This window comes from Hevea brasiliensis, unplaced genomic scaffold, assembly GCF_030052815.1.
Source record: "Hevea brasiliensis isolate MT/VB/25A 57/8 unplaced genomic scaffold, ASM3005281v1 Scaf47, whole genome shotgun sequence".
In the NCBI taxonomy this organism is placed as follows: domain Eukaryota; kingdom Viridiplantae; phylum Streptophyta; class Magnoliopsida; order Malpighiales; family Euphorbiaceae; genus Hevea; species Hevea brasiliensis.
In genome coordinates, this window is record NW_026614995.1 from 9616 (window position 1) to 32490 (window position 22875).

The window sequence follows — 22875 nt, forward strand, 5'->3', positions numbered from 1 at the left end:
TTCCATACAAGGTGAACCTTCCTTCCTTCTTTGCTTGGTTCCTGCGCTAACGCCTAATAGATAGATGTGGGCTTTCTTTCGGGCTAGTGCAGTGCGCTCAACCGCTTCCAGCTACAACTCAACGTACCGGGACCACAACTAATCCTTTTGAGAAAAGCCATCGACCAATAGTGCCCTAGTTACCTGCGGGTCGGGCCGGTCAGCCTTTCTTTGGCTAAGCTGATTAAGATCGATTTATTAGAGTGAACTTTGATCTCCTTTACTTGATTGATAGGAAAGTGACCCTTGGCTATCTTACGAAGAGCCTAACTCTCTCATCTAAAAAGATTGACACTAAGCGAAGAATGCAGACTGGAAACTCAAATTCCCTGAAGCTCATGTTGTGGTTCTGCCTAGAACACATTCGGATCACAATCCGATTCTCATTGACTCTGCTGATTACATTTCTAATTTCCGTCAGAATAGACCCTTTCGCTATCAAGCTGCTTGGCTAAACCATGATCAGTTCCACAATATCTTCAAGCAAGTCCATCCGTTCAAGTGGCCATTCCATCACTTCTGCAACCTCAGCTTTACTTTAACAGTAGCGGTTAAGGATTGGAATAAGGCAGTTTTCGGTAACTCACAACAAGCGCCGAACCTTAGCCCGGCTAGAGGGCATCCAGCGGGCCCTTACTCATAAACATTCGGACTTCCTCATGAAATTAGAGAAGGACCTCATCACCTACTACAACCAATTACTTAGAGATGAGGAATTACACTGGTGCCCCGATCCCTGATGGGCCAAGGACCTCTGATTGGTTTAGATCTATTCTGCCGGTTCCTCCGAGGCTGCTTTCATTGCTTTCTTCATACATACGAGGTAGTTTCAACCACCCCACTCGGCAATGAAATCCCTTCTCGACCAACTGATCTACGATGTTTCGTCACGCATGCAATGACAGAAGGACAGAAGCGCGTTCCCTTCGTCCTCAATGTGCGTCCACAACTTACTCGAGTGCTTGAAATGCCATTCGGTTGAAGGCACCTTCATCGTTGGAAGGACCAAAACCAGATCCCCGATCTGGCGGATCATTCCCTCTAACAAGCTAAACAAGAGTCCAGGAGCGATAGATTCTTTCTTTCTCACAGTCGCTTCAGTCGCGGCTTCCTCTGTCGAACCGTATCTGGAAGTTGAAAAATCGAATCCCAGTCCGAAAGAAGAAGAAAGGGCTTGGCTTTCATCCCACGTATATTAACGGAATATCTGTGACACAGCTACCTTGTTCACCGAGATACCATTCCATAAAAGGGTCCAGGGCAGCAAACCATAAGCAAGGAGTCAGAGAGGCTCTCTTTTTCTCTTCCTCACACCTACGTGAGGGACACGTCTTCACTGGCTTCATGGCCAACTTCAGTCATGAGATGAAAGATCATGGCAAGATTGATGCCGATGCCGAGCGGAACCATCTTTTTGTGAAATGCAGATGCAGTGGTCGATTGCCTAGCAAAAGCCTTTTTCGAGTTTGAACGTTGGATCAGAACAGACCAAAACCGCCGGAAATAAGGCACCGGGGATTGGTTCAGAAAGGGATCCTGGAGGTGGTCGCTCATTCACTTAGCTGGAAGCACGCATTCATATCTGTCTTGGTAAGCAAGATTAGGTCAGTCTTCCTTACGAAGAGTGGGCATGATGAGAACAAATGGTAGGACAGGAATTCGTCCTAAACTCTTTTTTGTGTGTCATAGGCTGACCGCACGAGTAGAAGATCTTCAGGGTATGGTCCCTCGCCTCTATGCCGTTTCCTTCATGGGATCGCCCGATTTCAATTGAGGATGTTCCCCACCAAACAGGGTCAAGTCTCGCTTTCTATACAGAGATATGCCCATCAGATGAAAGTTTTCACGCTCTCCAGGAACCATGTTTGAATATTTTAATTTCATAGGCAAGACTAACTAGTAGTTCCAAAGAAAGGATCATCTGGAATAGGCATAAAACCTTGGGAATGATATCACCGTATTATCTGTTCTTTTTTCACATGTAGGTTCCTCCGCAGCAAAGATGGTATGGTCGATTGGCTTACGCTCTTACTTGGAAATGGTCTCAGTAGCGAAGTCAATAAAGAGGGTAGTCCTCCTAGCTAGGAAGTAGAATATTCATCTTACGATTTGTTTTTACTACGTATCATTAAGAACTAGAATACTAGGGCAAGCCCCGTTCCTCAATCAAAAGTCAAATCACCAAGCAAAAGGTAGGAATTGGGCACCGGAGAATGAAACTTTTACAATCAATCTGGATGGATGCAATACATTTCAACCAACGTCTTCCATCTTCGTCCTTTTCTCATTAAGGCAAAGCAAAGGAAGGTCTATATTTCTCTTACGCAATTCCTGACTACTGACTAGTCGTAGTTAGCCTAAAGACCGGAATCAGAGGTTTCGGGGCTGCTAGGCTTCTTTCTCATAGTAAGCTGTGGGTTCTTCAAGCTTTAGATACTAGCAGGTGTCTTTATCTAACTGCCTTTAACGGACCATAGGATCTTGAAAGGGCTGATGGTAAGCCCCGGTAGCTATATATGCTTCAGCTCTTTTTTAGGTGTCGTACATCTGGAACAAATCTCTTTACTTTGTATTTACTTTCCTGTTGTAGAACCATACACCAGACGTAAGTTTCATCTTGTTTTCATCGAGAGCTAGGCCCCTACAATTCACACAGAATTCAACACGTAAAGTATATAAAGCAGGGAGATTCAATCTATCAGTTAGCAGGATGCCTTATGCCACACAAAAACATTCCTTCAAAACCACCTTCTCTCATTATATCAGGTCAAACCTGGACATTAGCTCGATTCTTACACCGGAAAATGTGGCAAAGAATGAATTGATATAGGTGCTTATATCACAGATCAGATCGATTTGATTGAATGTAATAGATAAACAGAATAATGGCTCCATTTCAATTTAATGGGACGGTCCCTCTTCTCTTATATGTTATGTTCATTTTAATCTGTGATCGCTGCAAGCACCTTGTCGATACCAAACACTTAATGCTAGGCTTCCGCTGTCGGTCCGGACCGGGTGATGAAACTGAACGTACTTTGGTTAGTCATTCTGCTTGTATCGACTTCCGTCTGTTCAATACAGATACCTGTCATATTCCATAGCTGTTCTTTATTTTTCTTCCCTTGATCGTCACCTCGTAACCAAGAACTGCTTTCCCGGCGCTCTGCGAGGATCTTGCTACTTCGACTTCGTTGGTATGTATTGTCCTTGACACTTCGGAAATCGGAAAAGGCCGCGCAAGATAAATTGTTGATATGGATTCGATCAATGAAGAGGATTTGCACATCTGATATCCGCTTGTGAATGGCCGGTGGCTTATTTTGCTCTTTTTTTATTTTTCCATTCTAATAAAGTTTTGCTTTCTTTTTCCGGAAGTTGCAAGCATTGTTGATATCAAGAAATTAAATTACCGATTATCTAAAGTCATATTCTAAAAAGAGAATATATATAGCTTATCCATATTAGATTGAGACTTGAGACTCGAAAGTACGTAAGCTTGACACCCTTACTTATCTTACTCTTACAACTGGTAATAAACTTACCACCGTGGTACAGAACTTCGCTCTTTCAAGAGATAAACTGGGACTGCGTTACTAAGACCAAGACTAAAGAAACATAGAACCAAGAAATTATGTATAGTAATGGGACACAACCAAGGATTCTAAACGACAGTAGTGAAAAGACAGGAAAGTTTCTTCTAAAACTAAAATAAAAGGGCGATTGGTAAGATTCGCCTTAAGTGTCAGTTGGCAGACTTGAAGTCTGAAATCACGTGTTATGTGATTGATAACGACACGTCCTACAATCTACTGCTGGGAAGGCCTTGGATTCACGGGAACTTTGTTGTTCCGTCCACCCTCTATCAATACTTCAAATATGTCGACGAGGACAAAAAAGTACAAACAAAACAGTCTTCACAGATCGGAAGCCGGGGTCGAAGAAAAGCCCAATTTATTCCTTCCACAAGAAAAATGAAAATACCTTCCAAATTTCTCATAACGCCGAGATCTAAGCCCCGGTCATTCCGGCAGCTAAAAAGAGGAAAAGCTAATCTAATGTGGTCACTATTAGCGTCACATCTGATAGTGAAGAAGAGGCCAAATAGGGTAAACAGGCAATGCGCGTAGGCGTAGGTCTTCCACTATGACCTCTGGTGTGCCACTCGTCAGTTGAGAAACCTGGGGGAGCTATCTTCGTGGTACCAATGACTGGGGTCAGGGGGCCAATTATAATATAAAACAGGGCAACTTAAACATATGCTTTGAAGGTGGAGCCTATTGCTACAGAAGGGAGGCCAGACTTTTCCAACTATGGCCTTATTGCTAAGAAGATAATGCAAAAAATGGGCTATGACTTGGAAAATCCTGTCGGACTCAAAAATGGGAAGGCGATAAAGGATAAGGTGATTGACGAAGGCACAAAAGCAGACATTAGAAGAAGGTGAGGCTATCAGCTTTCCGACGTACGTTCTGGGGTACATCCCAGATTATGGAACGAGAGATGGGTCGGAATCTGAAGCTTATGAGTCGTCCACTACAGAAGGCTGAGACCCTGAAGTTGAACTGTCTTGCGAACCTTTCTCTAGCAGTAGCAGTAAACTTCGCAGCAGTCCTAATTTACTAATAGAGCTCCGACAGTGATGAATCAGGCGAGGAAGATGAAGAAAAACTCCAAGCCTTAACACGTGCAGCGTCAGAAAGAGGAGCCCCCTATTACGTAAAGCTCCTCCCACGGAAGACGAAGTAAAGCAGATCCATTTTGGCACGGACGATGAACCACGCCCGATATTCATCAATGCCCACCTTGCTCCTGAAGAAGTGATGTAGTATACCCAACCTCTCCAAGAGTTCCGTGATGTGTTTGCATTCCGCTATGCAGAGATGCCAGGGAAAAAATACGTCGCCGTCCATAAGCTCAAAATTCTGGAAGATGCAAAGCCGATAAAACAAGCACAGAGAAGGTTCCACCCTCTACTCATGGAAAAGATAGAAAGAAGTGCAGAAGCTTCGCAACGTCGGCTTTATTAGGTAGGGAGGAAAAGCACCCGGACGACCTCTACAGATTTGCCCATTCTGCACCCCTTTCGGCATTGACTCTTACCTTATATAGTCATGCCCTTCGGGTTAAAAAAATGCAGGATACGAAGTACAGTCTATGACGAAAATCTTCAGAGAGATGTTGCATAAAACCGTAGAATGCTACGTGGATGACCTAGCCGTAAAAAGCCATAAAAGAGTCGACCACTTGGCAGATTTACGAAAAGTCTTCCTTAGGCTTAGGTAACACAACTTGAAGATGAACCCTCTAAAGTGCTTCTTCGGAGTATCGTCAGGGAAATTCCTCGGATTCATAGTACGAAAGAATGGGATTAAGGTGTATCCCGCCAAAACAAAAGACATACTGGGGATGCCGTTTCCTACCAAGGAATTGAGAGGCTTCCAAGGACGGCTGGCACCCTCTGCCGCCTAGTCTGGTTGCCTTTGCTTCCTCAAGTGAGAGGCACACACCGTCGTTGACTCAGCGTGATATCTTTCCGACGGTTTGCTCTTGTTCTGAATGGTATTGAAGTTTGGTTCCAGAGCCGGTTACGGGCAGCCCCGGGACGACCGAAGGATGGTGGCCCTGCTTGGACTTCACGGTCCTAAGGAAGCGTGCAGGGAGGATACCCACAGTTATCCACACGGATTAGTCACCCGTTCTCTTCTCAGCCTGCTCCGCTGACAGGCTAGCTTCTGGGCGCTATGCTTCCCTCATCTGGGGGCGGATTTCCCCTCTCTCTATACCGGCGCTATTGTCTTTTCTAGTCTTGCCGTTGCCGTATATTGATAGGCCTTCTCCCGATCCTACTTGAGGCTGTTTAGCATAGAAGGACGTCCCTCGTCAGGGTGGGCTGCGTCCCGTAGGATTGGCTTAACTGGGCCCCTACTACCTCTTGCTTCCCCTTCAACTATACAAGCCGGACCCCTTCGACGTATAAGAGACGAATCGGCAGGCGGATTGGTCTTTGCGCCTTCTGGACGCGGCCATCTTTCCCTCCCACTATACACCTTGCTCAGATCTTCCCCGAGCGGATGGGCACTCGGCTTTCCTCCCCGCGCTGGCTCTTCCCCTGGCCGTCTCATTGCTACTGCTAGTTCTCTACTCTATAGTGACTCTGACTACTGGTTTACGGCTACTGCTACTACAGTTTCCCTATTACACTCTGACTATTGCACTCTTACTGTTCTCACTGAGACTGATATACTCTTAGTACTCTTTTCCCTATTACACTCTTAACGACTACTGGAACTCTACTCTCTTTTTACTCTTACACTGTTGACTGCTACTGCTCTTGCTTCCTTTTCTGTCACAACCCCTTCAAAGAGGGCATTCGATAGCAACCCCATCCCATCCATCTTATTCTTTTATCAAAGAAAGGCTATCGCTCATCTTGGTTCCGGCGTAAGTAATAAGGGTACAAAGGAAGAAAGAGAGTAATCTGAATGTGCAGCTGATTTCGATTGATTCTATTTCACCAACAAAGACTGGCACCGGGTAGACTAAAGTGAGAGCCCACGATAGGGGATCATTGTCTTCACCACCCCCGGTAACACCAGTCAAATCAGGTAAGGCAAAGCTGCTGTAGTCAGGGCAGTATATAAGGAAAGGAACTTAGTAGGATGCCGATAGAAGCTCCTGTTGGCGGGACACTGATTGATCAGCAAAAGACCTTACAAATAGAATTCGATTATTAATTTTGTTTAGGGCGGTAGTTACCAAGCTAAAAGCAGGTAAAACAAAACATCTTTTTGTTTTTGCGATTCCCCGATCATTTATCGATTTTCTGTCTTGTCTCCTGGTCCTGCTGCCTCGTGCTCCTCCACGGCTTTCTTTCCTGGCATCCTTTGTTGCTTGCTTTTGTTTGCTTTTTTATCATCGTTTTTTTGGGCCTGGAACTCGAATCTCGCTTTCTACCTTGGAAATAGTCGTACCGTTTGGCTCAGGTTACAGTACACTTTCTGGATCAGGGATAGCTACTGAACTTTTATACATATGCAAGGATGTAAGTAGCTATCTTCTTTTCCGCCAGTACACTGATGTTGGTCTGCCTGTAGTAAGAAGCTCACGAGGCCAGGTTAATACATGATTGAGTTCCAGTTAATTATGGGTTCTGCCGCACCTGATTCCCGAGAAAGGGAAAGCATCATATCAATGAAGGAATGCAAGTGTAGTTTTCACCAGATCTAATGTCTGATTTCGACCTTGATCTATTTGAAAGGAACTGGCTTGCTACCATTTTCCTGTTGGGAAGTAACCCTTCTAGAAAGAGTAGGCTACTGCTCAATCTGAAAGCAGTTAAAGAAAGACAGGATCTTAAGGAAGGATATGAGAGCAGTTAGATTGTAGGCATGTGCGAGCTGATAGCCTTCTCGAAACGAAATTCTTCGATGCACCTGTAGACCTCATGTTCAGGCTGATAGGTTCTTTCCTATCCTGCTTAACTTAATAATATAAACTATCCGAAGTCAAGGAATTTGAAGAAGGCTCTTTGGCAGATTCTTTAGATCTGGATAGAGTCTTGCTCATTAAAGAGAGTTGTAGATTCCATTCCTAAGATCAAGATCAGGCGTCAGTGCCCTTCCCTTTTTTTATTCTATTAGTAAGGCGCTAAGGCTACAATTACAATCAAACTAAAGCAAGAAGCGAGAAAGTGTCTTTTGATTTTGATAAAGAAAGTGCTTTGATCCTGTGAGCAATCTAAGCCTCCCCGAAGAAATTATTCGCTTGTAAGCATAGAATAGACTCAATTCCGATCGTGCAGCTAACCACTGCAAGTGACGGGGGTGGCGCCTAACGGATCTTAAGCGGTCTGATAAGAAAGATGTGAATTCTGGTTGAACCGCATGAAGCGAGGCAACAATTGTAGTATAATATAGTACAGTAGTTGTTGGAGAAAGAAAGAGATCGGACGAAAATGGAAGACCAGGTGTACAAGCAGGACTAGGCTTATTGGCCTAATGCTTAACTTCTTCATGACTTCTCCGCTCGGTGAGGTTTATTCGGCTAGGAAATGAGGTCTCAGAGAACCTTATCTTACGCCCGGAAGAAGCCCTGTCCCATTTACCGCCTGGTTCAACCCCATATGTTCGCATCAGTACGTCGAGGCACCGAAGGTGATAAAACCCTCTTTTCTCGAACGAGTGATTCGATATAAATATCCTTATATTTTAAATTAACACGGAAAATTGTCCTCGCCAGAGTTCACGATCTAAAAGGAAGTGTTGTAGGCGTGATTAAGATTGTAGTTAGCCTGCTGCCCGCTCGCTACTGTCCCTCTCGTAGTCCCCAAGTCCCACTCATCATTGGCCCCTACCCTCTTTGGTAATCAAAAAAAATGAATCCTTTCAATCGAAAGAAGCGCTCTAGCTTTGAAGTACAGGAATGAGAATTGATCAGACTCAATAGAATTTGATCAATCCTTTTTTCTGTCGTTAAGGTGGAGAACTGAACCAAGAATTCTCTTTCTTTATCATCAATCGAATCACTGTTCGCGACCAAGGATTCTATTTTATCATCAATCCAATCACCGTTCACTGTTTGTCTTTTTCTTATCAATGAATAAATCTCTTTACTTGTATGACTTAGATGTCTCGTATTTCTCGAAAAAGTGATTCGATTGATGGGATTTGGTATGATACTTATGAGATCGATGAGATTGATATTAAAAAATTTCTTCTTAGAACGTATTGATTTAACCCCATAAGCGGGACCACCACCCCATAGCATGTTGCCGCCAGAAGCAGAACCCCGCATTTCTTCTAGAAAATCTCCTAATTGTTCCAGAGCAACTAGAAAGAGATTCTTTAACCAGAAAGAATTCAGTTCAGATGTAGGATACCTATCCAGAAGTTTTCGCAACTCAATCATGTATGATGGAATCATCAAAGATTTGACCTTTTCGAACTCTGTCTGTAACTCACTATAGGCTCGGGAAACAAAGAAAAGATGTGTACGAACGAGATATCCAGCAACAAGAAGAAGGAAAAGGATTGAATAGAGGAACTCCCGAACATTTGGCGATCTCAGATGTGTCGATATCAATGGTGGCTCATTATTTCGATGAATCATTTCTTCGGACATTGGAAGAACTTCCACTCCTTCTTCCCCCAAGGGAACTGCCTTCTTAGCGAAAAAGCATGTGTTAAGCATAACGTGAAAGGCGTGGCCCCAGTAGTGTTCGGAGATAGCGAAAGAAGAGCCTAGACAGTAGTGTCTCCGCTTGCAAAGCTGGTAACCTGATCGACTAAGAACCGATCTCAAGCTTGAGGAGCAAATGGGTGCTTTACTTGAAAGAAAGGCGTAATCGCATGCGCGCAAGAAGAGCGATCGAGGAACTGAATGAACTGGGGGCTACTTGGGCCTTAGATCTGGTCCGAGCGCATCTATTGGATCACGCTTGCATTTAGGAGTGATCAGTTCATCTTAATTCGAAATGAAAATATCGTAAGAGAAGAAAACCGTTGATCTAGTACGGGACCTCAACCGGTGGATCTGCCTTTCTTCGCGCATTTTCTGGCTCTGCAAAAAAACTGCGTAAAGTGAGATGTGTGATAGCTGGCATGGGACTGTTTACCAGCAGCTAATTGTGCATCGTGGTCTCTGTGTGTGAATCGTGTTCTAAAAGTGATAGGGTGCTGATAAGCGCTTCCCCTAATGCTACCAGCTTCCTCCACCGTCCGAGTCAGAGTCCTAGTCGGTATGGTGACAGCATATAGCGGCCGATTGGTCTGCGACACGCGCCTACCGTGGAAGCTCTCGCGACTGCTTTTTCCCACATTTGTTTGTGCATCTTTTTCCCATGCTTTTGTTTGGTCAACAACCAACCACAACTCTCGTTTCCTTCAAAAAGACTCCTACAGGCTTGACGGAGTTAAGCTGTCTGGAGGGAAGAATTCAATCTAAATCAATCATGCCTCAACTGGATAAATTCACTTATTTTACACAATTCTTCTGGTCATGCCTTTTCCTCTTTACTTTCTATATTCCCATATGCAATGATGGAGATGGAGTACTTGGGATCAGCAGAATTCTAAAACTACGGAACCAACTGGTTTCACACCGGGGGAACAAGATCCGGAGCAAGGACCCCAACAGTTTGGAAGATATCTTGAGAAAAGGTTTTAGTACCGGTGTATCCTATATGTACTCTAGTTTATTCGAAGTATCCCAATGGTGTAAGGCTGTCGACTTATTGGGAAAAAGGAGGAAAATCACTTTGATCTCTTGTTTCGGAGAAATAAGTGGCTCGCGAGGAATGGAAAGAAACATATTCTATTTGATCTCGAAGTCCTCATATAGCATTTCTTCTAATCCTGGATGGGGGATCACTTGTACTTGTAGTAATGACATAATGCTAATCCATGTTCCACACGGCCAAGGAAGCATCGTTTTTTAATCTCAACCAACCACTTCGGCCTAATCATCCCACTTCTTTCCTCAATCCCAATAAACCCAATAAAGGATATCGATTTCCGATAACCACTTTCACCCGATCCAATTCACCTCCATCGAGGCAGCGAACTAGTATATCATCTTTCCTGAGGAATGGAAGGATGTAGTGGTATTAGAATTCTCCGGCTACACGATGAGAAAAAAGCATCCCTTTTCTCCTTAATAATAGTTTCTTCTATCTGGTACTTAATTAAGATGAAAGCCGGTAAGAAGTGCATCTTGCTTGGAAAGACCGTTGCCGAAGAAAGGGCTATTAGATGGGCGATTCCCCCCTTTCCATTGAAGTAGGTAAAGCGGGATGAAAGCTCTAAGCCCGCATCTTCCGCTTCTATTAGAGGGGCAGCGGATCCAATCCATTCGAAGGGGGAGCAGAGCAGTCAAAGAATGAAGCAAACCAAAAATGAAATTTTGTGAAAGACTCCTTTTGTCCTTGTCCCCCCATCAGCAATTTCTTCTTATACTTTTTGCCTTTTGCTTCTTCTTTATGCTCACTATGCCTTTATTGCTTTATATCCATCGCCTCTTAAACATCTACTCCAAAATAATCAGAGAGGTGTTTGAGTGGAACAAGCAGTTTGGAAGGCCTATCACCTTCCAATACAGCTGGTTAAATGGGGTCAAAATTGGAGTTCAGGAGAAAAAGGGGATTGTCCCAACGAGTCTTCTGTTCAATCAAAGACCTCTAGCTCATAGTTCAATTGGACATGTAGGTTATATTCGTACTGGGTTCTCATGTGGAACCGAAGATCCATTTTCCCACGTAGTTCGTCGGTTAAACCAACGATTCTCTTCTCAAAGTCAAAGTAATAGAGAGATCTTTTTCTAGTTAGACTTCTATCAATGCAATGAAAGAACCATCCCTTCCTATTTGTTTGTCCTGTCAGATAGAAAGAAAATTAGACCCCAAAGAGCCCTTCTTTACCACTTTAGGGGGTGGGGGTGAAGGGGGGGTTTACATACAACCGAGTCTCCGTTTGTTTTTTATGATTGAATCTCAGAGGCATTCTTATCATTTGGTAGATCCAAGTCCATGGCCTATTTCGGGTTCACTCGGAACTTTGGCAACCACCGTAGGAGGTGTGATGTACATGCACTCATTTCAAGGGGTGCAACACTTCTCAGTTTGGGCCTCATATTTATCCTATATACCATGTTTGTATGGTGGCGCGATGTTCTACGTGAGTCCACGTTGGAAGGACATCATACCAAAGTCGTACAATTAGGACCTCGATATGGTTTTATTCCGTTCATCGTATCGGAGGTTATGTTCCTTTTTGCTTTTTTTTGGGCTTCTTTTCATTCTTCTTTGGCACCTACGGTAGAGATCGGAGGTATTTGGCTAAAGGGATTGGGGTTTTAGATCCTCGGGAAATCCCTTTTCTTAATACCCCTATTCTCCTTTCATCCGGAGCTGCCGTAACTTGGGCTCATCATGCTATACTCGCGGGGAAGGAAAAACGAGCAGTTTATGCTTTAGTAGCTACCGTTTCACTGGCTCTAGTATTCACTGGCTTTCAAGGAATGGAATATTATCAAGCACCCTTCACTATTTCGGATAGTATTTATGGTTCTACCTTTTTCTTAGCAACTGGCTTTCATGGTTTTCATGTGATTATAGGTACTCTTTTCTTGATCATATGTGGTATTCGCCAATATCTTGGTCATCTGACCAAGGAGCATCACGTTGGCTTTGAAGCAGCTGCATGGTACTGGCATTTTGTAGACGTGGTTCGGTTATTCCCATTTGTTTCTATCTATTGGTGGGGGGGTATATGAAGGAACGAAACAGTGGATTGAGGAATGAAAGCTCGAAGACAAAGAGAACCTGTCTTTTCCATAGAATTACTGAAGCTTTGCTGCTCAATTTTTTTATGATATACAAAATAGTCTCGTCCAATTTCCTACCAAATCTCTCTTTATTCTGGCATATAAATGAAGGGATCAGAAGAGATTATGGCAGATTATGTTCACCAAGAAATGACCCGAAATTGGATCTTGGTCTATTTGAGATTGTTCCTTTTAATCGTAATCAAAGATGTTTTCTTGTCTCTCGTTTCCTTCTGAATAAATCGAAGAACCTAATGGATCGAACTCATACATCAAAGCACCAGCTATAGCTATTCAACTATCGGCCTTGCGTTGCAGAAGGAGCGTTCTATTCTGTTTTGAATTGGAGGCAAGAGCTCTTTCTTCAATAAAGGTTTGGAACAGTTCAATGGCAGATCTCCCTCTCTGGCAGGTACGGCATTCAGCTTGTGGATCGAATCGGGTGAATAGAGAAAGGTAGTTTCAGTGATCCTCTGGTTCAAGCCTAATTCCAATCGAGGTTGCCAGAAATCCGCTAGTTGCCTTAAAAGCATGAAATTCAGTCAGCCTTGATTTGACATTCAGGTAAGGATATCGTGGATAAGCTCTTGCTCTTAGAGAATCTACTCTTTGATGCGCAGAAGACGGAGTGAGCTAGACTAATGGCATGAGAACTTCCTTTCCTCGAGAAAGCAGGTTCCTTCTTTTAGCCTTAGTGAACCAAGTTCCGTGATCAATCAACCTGAATCGGACAGAAGAAACTCTAACTCGAAGGAGGAATCAACTCTCACGAGAAGGAAGGGCATGATTCAGAAGATAGTGAATCCGGTGTGGAATCGAACTCTCACTCCCATCTTACGAACATTTTCCGAATTCGCTGCAAGCGAATGCCTGAGTCATGGGACATTCCAATCTGAAGAAAGGTTCTTCGGAGCGGGCAAGGCATGGTCTTTAGCCAATCGAGATGTTTGTAAGTCAAGACGGAATCCAGTAAAGTCAATCTGTACTTCCTAAGCTATTCATTCAAGTAGGGAATCAGAGTCAGCTTTGGCATAAAGGAATCTCTGTCTTGGGACTTACCCAAATGAACTGCCTTAGGAATAGAAGCGATGCAGGATGGGAAATTCAAAAGTCTGCAGTAATCAGTAGTTGGCCGGTCCCAGTCTCAGTCGAAGGATAGGAGCCAGTGAAGTGATCCGTTATGGGAAAGGAAAGTCTAAAGTAGAGCGTGAAGCTGTTCCCTAAGGCGAGTCAAACTGGTATCTTATTTTACGTAATATCGGGTGTTAGAACGGATTCTCCTTTATTAGCTAGTCGAAAATGGTTCATCTGGACTTGCATCCTATGAAGTATTAAATGAATGAAGGAAGCCAAGCATTGAATGACTTATGAAGAGAAGCATGCCTGGCGCTTTCTAGAAGAGTTGTCTTAGATACCGAATCAACTGTCTTAGACTTGACTACAGAGATCGAACTCTCTGGATTGGATCTAAACTTTCTCGAAAGCTTGCTAAAAGTGATTCCCTCGAGAGAGCTTGCAAGTCCAAGATCTGGTCTTCTCTTTCTCTGTCGGCGAATACGCTGCTAGCTGGACTTCCTTTTCTCGCATCAAAGCTTGACTTCCAGCTGCGGGAAATCGAACTCATTGGATTGGCATCTGATCTGGATTGGATTCGGATTTAAGTGGGTTCCATTCAAGCTACAATAACTTTTGGCAAAAAAGCCCGGAAGAGGAGGAAGCCATTCAGTAGGGTTTGGCATTGAATAAGCTGTTTGCGTTGCGGCAAATCTGCTCTTAGTTAGAAAAGATTAGGTTGGGTTTTTACAACCAAGAAAGGCATGGGTCACTCAGTATATTTACTCCGTTAACAAGTCTCTTGGGGACGCCTAAAGGAAGCAAAGTGAGGATAGAACTTATGAAGGGGAATAGAAGCATTCGGATTCGTCAGTATATAAGGAGAAGAGGAGCCTGAGAAGGAAGCTTGAATAGGTCCTAGAGAAAGTCCATCTATTCCCATGGATCTCCGATCGGGAGCTTTTAAGGACTCGCTAGTGTCCCAGGGATTGACCGGTGGCTCACCCGTAAGCTCTTCGAGCTTCACTGAGGTAGTTCGACTAGCTGGTTGAGAAGCTTTTCCACACTTGAGTCACTAAGAGTGATTCTATTGGAACTTCCTCCACCAAATTCGATCCATCATCTTGTCCCAGAGGTCGATCATTAAGATACAGAAAAGGAGAGAAAGCAGTTCCTCATATAACTGAGAGGGAACGTGTCCGGGATAGAGATAGGCGAAGACAGGATAGAAATAGAAGATAGGGTACACATTGCTGGGACTTTCATGAGTATGTAAAAGGAAATAAATTAAAATCCTGGATTTTCGGAAGTCTTCTACAGAGAGAAAGTCCTAGGTGGTTTAGTGATGATGTCCGTGGCCTCCTAGCTCTCTTCTTAAGATCCTAGCTCTCTATACGTTAAGATCCTAGTTTGTTCGTTTTCTCAGTAGCAAAAGCGCTTCTCTCTAAGGTTGACCCCGCCGTTCTATGAAGAGCAGATCTAATTAGATTAGTGTCTATAATTTCTTTCTCCTCTGAGTTTAAAGCCAAAAGAACGGACAAAAGATCGATCGTCTCGAATCTATTTCTATGGATAAATAGAACATTTTGCTAGCACGGTTGGTAGCCAGTCTGTCAATCAAGGAAGCTAAGGTACGATCTTTCTACTGCTGGCTCCCCCTTCGTTTTAGACCCTCATTCTCTCATAAGAAGTGTTCAAATCAACCCGAACAGGAGTACTCTTCGTCATTCTATGAAATTTCTTGGCTGTGAGCTATTCTCTTTCTATTTGCGTCTAGAATGCTCTATAAGTAATGGAATCGGCCCAAGAGCCAGAGACTCTTTTTGACTTATTTAAGTCTTCATTCTGCTTTGCTCTGCAGTCAAAGAGACGACTGTAAACCTATTTTCTATCCTTTCTTCTCTTATGCATATGCAATTTCGAGTCGAATAACTTATAAATGCAGCAGTGATCAACTATACGATAGCACTCGGTATGGGATTCAAAAAACCTCTTTCTTATCAGTTCAAGCTGGGGTTGATTGAAAGAGCTACGTGTCTCGAGGCAAAGGTAGAAAACTAGACTAAGACCGGAAAGAGGCTTCCAGACAAAAGAAGCAATTATGTGATCTCTCTAAGTAGTAAAGACATAAGGAAAGATAAGAGGCGCCCGGGGAACCGCAAGAAGCCCGCAGTACGAAAAAGAGGAAGTTGGAAGCTGAAGCAGAAACGAAGCCAACCGTAGGTTTTTCAGTGAAGTACCCAGCATAAAAGAAAGCTGATGGAAAGGCGATCACAGAGAAAGGAGAAACCTCATCAGCAGAGGGCGTTAAGCCTTAGAAAAACCGAATGGGGATCGACTACCGAAGGGGTAATTTGGACTCATCATCTCGTCTTTATAGTTGCGAATAAGATGGACTCTCTCGGCTTAGTTAAACCTTAAGTTATTATAAGAATTTCGAAAAATGAACTTTTACAGCTATACGAAATGAAATAATAAAGTGCTTTGCCCGTAAATCGGCTTAATCACCCGAGGCAATCGGAATTTGTTTAACACACACGTTTCGATGATCAGTTCAGGCGTCACAGCGCTCCCAGGCGTGATGAAGGGATCATAGGTAGATCAGGGGAAAGAGAAGAGTACCTTCCCACATCGAGAAAGCCCGTGTTTTTGGCATAAAGACAGATTCCACTCGATGGAGTTCAATCTGAACGAATGATCAGACGTCGAGAAACCGCTTCGCTTCAAGCAGATTTCGAACCGGTGATTGACAGAAAAAGAGGATCGATTGATTTCAAAGGCACTCCGGGTTAGCCAGCAAACCCAATCGCTTCGACAAAACAAGATCTGGTATAAGTCCAAGATTCGAATCAGTTCAACACCTCCTTTTGTTCCTCAGTTCAGATATTCCAACTTTCAAAGAGATCCCCGGAGGAACGGTCTTATACCACATTGACAACATTTGAAACAAAGAGAAATAAAAGGCACCCTCTGGAAGAGATCTCCAACTGTCAAAAGTCTGGTCGGTCTACCTTGTCCTTCGACGTTGAGATCTGGTGCCACGAACCAACCTTCTCTGAGATTGGATGAGTATTCCCTTCTGGAGCCTCCCAATCCTGTCTGTGACGAAGGCCCCCTCTCCGCCATCATTTCTCTTAGCGGCGGGAAGCAAGCATCTGAAAGTTTCTCTCGAGTCACTGGCCTTGGAGGAACGAGTGGAATCAACTCAACCGATCTCTCTCCGTCTTCATCTCTCAAGGACCCTGACGGAACTACATGAAAAAGCTAAGCAAAGGCGAGTAAGCCAGCCAATCCGAGTCCATTGCCATGCGCATTCTATTCGTCTCTTCCGGGACCAACTCACGAGATAAGGTGAGCCCCTAAGCCATCTCATTCATCTGAACCAAGGGCGAGCCACCTGCATGTTCATCTTCATCGAGTGCCGGAACCAGAACCAAGCTCTATTCCACCTCTATCGGAACCAAGGCAATGCTCAGCATCTCTTTCTCCTGTTCCACTTCCAGCAGAGCGGCTAAGAAGCAGCAAAGTCCGATACGGAAAAAAAATCCCCTCTCCCTCTCTTCTTCTTTCTTTGTCCCCCGAACCAATGATTTGATTCAATGCCCCGGAGCCAGCAACTTTGGATGGCTCGGCGATAGCTATCTGATTCCTACTATCAGAGGCGAGTTAGAACCGGATACAAAGCAATCTTCTCCAATGTCATATATTTCTCCTGATCCCGATTCCACAGGCCTCTTCCGAATGTAATCGAGGCTTTTACCGCTTCCAAGGATTATTCCAAGGAAGGATTAGGGTCCCAAGGATGGGTGAGCTGCCTTGATCGCAATAGCTAACGGCTTAGGCCTACTTATAGCCCACTTCTCTTATGATATTTCTTAAGTGAACCTTCCATCCTCTGGAATGTGTGCGAGAGAGCTAGCCCCATTTCTTATGCCCCGGACATGAGTAGTCTCAGCTGAAAAGCATCCTCGACCATGTCCTGGAACTTCTTTCTATGAACTGATGGCTCGGTAAACCGTACTAAGCCCTTAGCTTGAGTGCGAGACATAGGGATGCTTGCTGAGCAATGGTTTCGGGAAGCTCTCTTCCTATGTAATTTGAAAGAGCCAAGGGAGAGTTGTTACCCTTTTTCCTTATTCGCTGGTCTCACTCTACAAGATGAGATAGGAAATCCCTCATTATGAAGATCACTGAAGTAATGAAAGAAAGATAATAGTATATGACTAAGATCCGTCTTTTGATGCGGGTAATGAGGTAAAGGTAAGGGTATTTTGTTAGGTGATGATATCCTCATCACTGACCCGTGGGTTGCAGGCATCTATCGTGATACCTTAGCTCGGTTGGGGGTCAAAATCTCCCTCCCGAAGTCTCTGGTTTCCACGACTGGGTGTGTCGAGTTTGCCAAACGATTTCTAGTGAAGGGTATGCGGGTTGCCCTCTCCCAGATCTCGTTGAAATCTCTGTTGTCTTATTACCATCCGTACGGACTTATGTCCCTTGCGGATCGTCATCCTTTTGCCCGTTTCAGTACTCTGCTTCGGGTGGGGGGTGCTGGGTATAAGACCCTTGGCAAGGTTGATCACTTTCTTCCTCCCAAGTATGAGAGGATTAAGTTGATTTACCAGAAAATGCATTACCCTTTGGAGTTTATCTTAGGTCGTTTCCGACCACTGTCTCCCTATCTCAGTGGGTTTCTTTATGATAAGGTCCTTCGGACGATGGTGCCCCTGGATCCGATTCTTCCTTCCTGCTTTCCCTAGGAAAATTGACTCATTCTAGCTCTCCTCTACTTCAACCACTAAGCGCTTCGCTCCTTAGACTTCCACTAAAGAAAGGAAATGATCCCATTGATTCACCTAGACCCGTACCTTCGAAGTTCCGGTTTCAGATAGGGAACGAGCCTAGTCGTAGAAGCGAAAAGCAGCCCCTTATAAGGCGAAGTGACTCTTTAGATAGTCCGAGGGGCGTAGCAGTTGAAGTAGGAATATCGTTTATAAGATCGAAAGCGCGATTGCACTTGATTCGTCTTAGTTTCCATTCCACGGGTCGACGTAAAGATCGACTTCAAAGGTTATAGTTTAGTTTACGAAACGATAGGGTTAGAGGCACGAAGTAGCTCGACTGATTGATAAGGAGAGGATTGAAGAAGCTCAACTTCAAAGGCGTTGTAGAAGCGAAATCTTTCTAGGAGCCTAGTAACTCGACTGATAATCCGGGAAGCGGAAAGACTGAGTTGGAGGGTTGGTATCTCGACTAACAAGTAAGAAGGAGAGGTGGTAGGACGGCAAGGGTATGAAATAGGTGAAGCCTTTCTCCTAACTCTCGGGGCGAAGAGTGACAAGTAGAGAAGAAGCTCAACTGAGTTGTGTAGGCACGGAAGTCACTCAATTAACAAGTTCCGGTACGAAGGTTGGTTAGGCTCAAGTGGATTGGAACTGAGATTGGGTAAGCCGACTGTACTTTCATATTCATAGCTGGTAGCGGAACTCCACCAATAGATCTCCCCGCGGTCCCCTCTCCGGACTCATTCACATGCCAGGCTTTCAGCCCCGATTCCCCTAGTTTGGTTCTGATCTCACGATTCTATTAGCAGAGATCTAAGTCTATCTCTTTCTCTAGCCTGGAGTCGAAAGATTTATCTTGCCCAAACAAATATAGTTTAGTGGTAAGGAACTCTGTTGACTCTGCTCGCTTCGCTCATGGGCTAGCCCGCTTACTCCTAAGAGCCCGGAAAGGTGGGCTTCACCTTTATCACTTCTGTAGCCTTCTAAGGCGAGGCCACACTATATCTATTCAGGTATGGGGTGGAGAAGGAGAGTGGGTATGAGGGCTCCTTCTACCAGAAAGGAAGAGGTATGTAGGCTTGCTTCGCATAGGCTACACAAGCTAAGGTAGAACAAAGAAGAGGAATAAGAAAGATTCAAATATTTTATAAGTTAAAATACCCATCCCAGGTTCACACAAGCATCAAAAGGAAAGAGTAGGGTAAAGGAAGCAGGGCATCTCAGAATAGACAAAGCATGCCTAAGCACCCCAGTAAGCAAACTTTCGCCTCGAGGATCGGAATAATACAGTCATTTCAGGCTCATTTACCACTAAATCAAAACATAAATCTAAAAACATTCATATACGAAACCAGGAATTAGGAGCTTAGTAAGCACCAGGATCCATACCCCTTCCGAGAAGCTAGAAAAGCATCTGATGGAGAAATAGAAGCTAAATAGAACTTTTTTCCTTTAAAAATTTAGGAACGAGTCAAACCCAGCGCCAAACTTTGGTAAAACTTCTTCCTTTTCATGCGATTTAGTGTGTTCTTCCCTGAAAAAATTCCAAACAAAAGAACAGGCCGGGGGGCTAGAAAGCTCAGCTTAATAAGGGGTTCCTCTTTTTCTATTAAGATTGAGACCTTATCTATTCGCTTGCTCGACCAATTGTGTAAGCATCCGGGGAAGAAAAGGCAAAAACTAGACCCGTAACAGGGCTCCTCCCTACAAAAGGTGCTCGCTCGTATGTAACCCCAACTGGATGTCTTGAAAGGAAAGGTACGAAGGCCTTGCCTATCAACTACGCCTACACTCGCTGTAAGGAAACTGGCTGACCTCAACTCAAATAGTACTCGCCTCTACAGCCTTTAGTCCCATTGTCTGAGTCTTTTCTAGGACTAAAGGCTGTAGCTTTCCCCAGAGCATGTGTAACAATTCCTCCAAGCAAAGCAGTCTTCCAAGTCCAGTCCAAGAAAAGCACTAGGAGATTAGATAGGCTGCTGGCGAGATATTAGATAAGCAAGTTAAATCTTTGAACTTGAAAACTCGAGCGGGAAGTCAAGGCGCTAGCATGAATTAAGCTTAGCTAAGTAATTCACACTATCAAGAGAAGGAATTGATGGAACTGGCCTTTTTTCGGCAATTGGATCAATGAGATCGCCATCGAAAGAAAAGAAAGTACTAAAACTATGCTAGCAACTTAAACTGAAACTTGATCAATGGCAGATAAATCTTACCCGAGGGCTGTAATTAGATCTTAAACCCCTTCAACTGTCAATGGATCGCTAGATGACTGAAAACTAGTACTAGTAAATAAATTTTACAAGACCATCCTGGACCCACTTGGGATACTCCTGCCTTTTCCCCTTCAAGTGAAAGATCTTACCTTAGAGCCTACTTTCTTGCTCTAGCTTGACTCCGGCCGGCAAAATCCAATCCCTACGTGCCTACCTAAAAAGTGAAAGGCTTTCTAACTTTCTTGCTTGAAGCTAGAGCTACTGAAATTTCGCCTAAATCCAATCCCTGAGACTGCCGAAAGGGATAGCTTGAGAGGCTATAAATTGTCGAGATAGAAAGCATATTAGAAAAAAGTATCCCATAGACAATCTTACAAGGGGAAGAAAGGGCTACGAACCCATATGAGAGTCTTCTTCCAAAGCATGCTCTAGAAGTGCTACATTAGAGTAGTGCTCTATAGATCCTTTTTTCAAAAAGGCCAAAAATAGGATCTGGTCCCAAAAATAAAGGGACGATCTTGTCAATACCTCAGGCATGAGAGAGAACAGCAAGGGTTCTATAATCTATTCATTTTCATTTATAGCTCTTTTCAGAGCTTGCTCTCCCTCGTTCCTTTCCTACACTACGTAATGAAGAGTGTAGTTTAACGAAACGGAGCTTGTTTGACTTTTTCTATGCCACACGAACCTCAAGTGATGCTTCCTACAGGATGATACATATCATAGCCGAATGGATGTGCTATTCTGGTGGGACTGTATATGACTATTCTATACTGCACTTTGCTAGTGAGCAAATGACCCCAATACCCGCCCAGTTGAGCAGTTGTTATGCAGGCCACGACATCCTCGGTTGCCGTCTGTTCCTCCCCCTCCGACCTTACATCCGGAACCAATATTGAATGCCCATCGACGTATCGGCCTTATCGGGTAAAGTAGTAAGGGGTAGTTGACTTCGTCATGTATTCCTCCATAATTAGGTAATACATCCCCTGCGATTCATCTGGCCTGGCCTGCATACATATATATAACTAGCGCTGTTTGATGAGCGAACCAAACGGATCCATATCAACTAGCACTGGAACAATGTCGCTAAACCTCTTTTTCTTTTTACATACGCCTGTTTAACCATCATTAGCTAAACGCTATCTACGGACCGACAAAACAAGAGTGGCTGCAAAGCTTGGGTGCCTCAAAACGGCTCTCCTCTAGCAATGTATACTCGTGCACTGCTTTAGGCCCCTAAAGCCTTCAAAAGCCTACAACAAACACAAAATTCAGAAGTCTCTCTAATTAAAGTCCTAAAAATTCTTAGTTAAGAAATCTATCCTATAGAATTCAATTTTATGTTTGTAATTTATCTTTGAAATTTAAAATACATTCATTAAGGGGACACAAACCAGAAACTCTTCGCTGAATGTGGCTCATCTTTAACCTTCCGGTGAGATATTAAGGTTGATACTCCCGAACTTTGATGATAATCTCGTCGTATTCTGGGCCTAAACCAGTTAGACATCCACTTTTGACCCATAAATTCTTTTCTAGCCGAAGAGGAAGGTAAATATATGGACCTTCAATCCAGATTTTCCTTGCAAGCCGATTCCCCAGCTCCTGAATAGGTGCTGCAAATCTTAATGCACGGAAGACTACCTGCAGTATACACAGCACATGAAGGAAAAATAAGATGGTAAAGTTAGTAGGCGATATAGCTTTCAAAATTGCTGTCTGATGAGAATTTTTTATCCTATTTGACTTTACCTTGGACCGAAGCTTCTGCAGATCAAGTGGAAGATGAAGATTCTTGGAAGCACAGATAGAATTACCAACATCGAACGGCATGTGTTAAGCATTTCCTTTAGTGAATGCGAAGATAAAAGCTGCTATTGATTCAATTTGACTTCTTTCCTTGACACGAAGACTATAAGAATCAAAGGAATACCGAGCGTAAATGACTTAACTTAGGAATGAAAACCAGGCAAAGTCCTTACTTACCCGGCTCCAGGGAAAGACATTCTTTAGGGAACGACCCAAAGCCAAGTGGCATCGCGATTTAGCTGTTGTCGAAAGGGAAGAGAGTTCTTTGATCCGTTCTTGCTCAAGTTCAACCAGCTGTGAAAGAAGCGATTGTTCATGTTCACGAGTCTTCTCGCTAAGCCCGGTTATGCCGCATCAACAGGAGAAGGGAAGGTAATAAATATAGTTCCGAAAGGCAAGTGACGGACTATTAGGAAAAGAAAGAGCCGAATGGACAAAGGGTTTACATGACCGCTCGCTTTGGACAAGATGCCATAGTATAATATAAGAAGAAGGGCTTTGCAAACAACCCCTTTTTCCACGTGCTTGAAGCTCTACCCCTTCTAGCCCAAACAATCCCATCTTTCTATGTTCTATACAGTAGACCAATAGCTCTTCTTACCGGAATTGCTTTAGGGATTGGATTCGTTACCTTTCAAGCATACTCTTCT

The 22875-nt window shown here is 43.8% G+C and overlaps 3 protein-coding genes across 3 annotated transcripts; 2 read left to right on the forward strand and 1 right to left on the reverse strand.

Moving 5' to 3' along the window:
• Positions 1-8391: 8391 nt before the first annotated feature.
• LOC131177426 (protein Ycf2-like) lies at positions 8392-9231 on the reverse strand. Its single transcript, XM_058142384.1, has one exon. It carries the CDS (start codon positions 9229-9231, stop codon positions 8392-8394), a length of 840 nt encoding a protein of 279 aa, XP_057998367.1.
• A 735-nt stretch (positions 9232-9966) lies between these two features.
• Positions 9967-11336, forward strand: LOC110654520 (putative ATP synthase protein YMF19). The gene has a single exon (XM_058142383.1). It carries the CDS (start codon positions 9992-9994, stop codon positions 10475-10477), a length of 486 nt encoding a protein of 161 aa, XP_057998366.1. The 5' UTR covers positions 9967-9991; the 3' UTR covers positions 10478-11336.
• Positions 11337-11378: 42 nt separating this feature from the next.
• On the forward strand, positions 11379-12383 carry LOC110654503 (cytochrome c oxidase subunit 3). The gene is given in 3 exon segments (XM_021810527.2): positions 11379-11634; positions 11637-11870; positions 11873-12383. Coding segments are annotated over 3 exon segments (927 nt in total). The 3' UTR covers positions 12310-12383.
• Positions 12384-22875: the final 10492 nt, after the last annotated feature.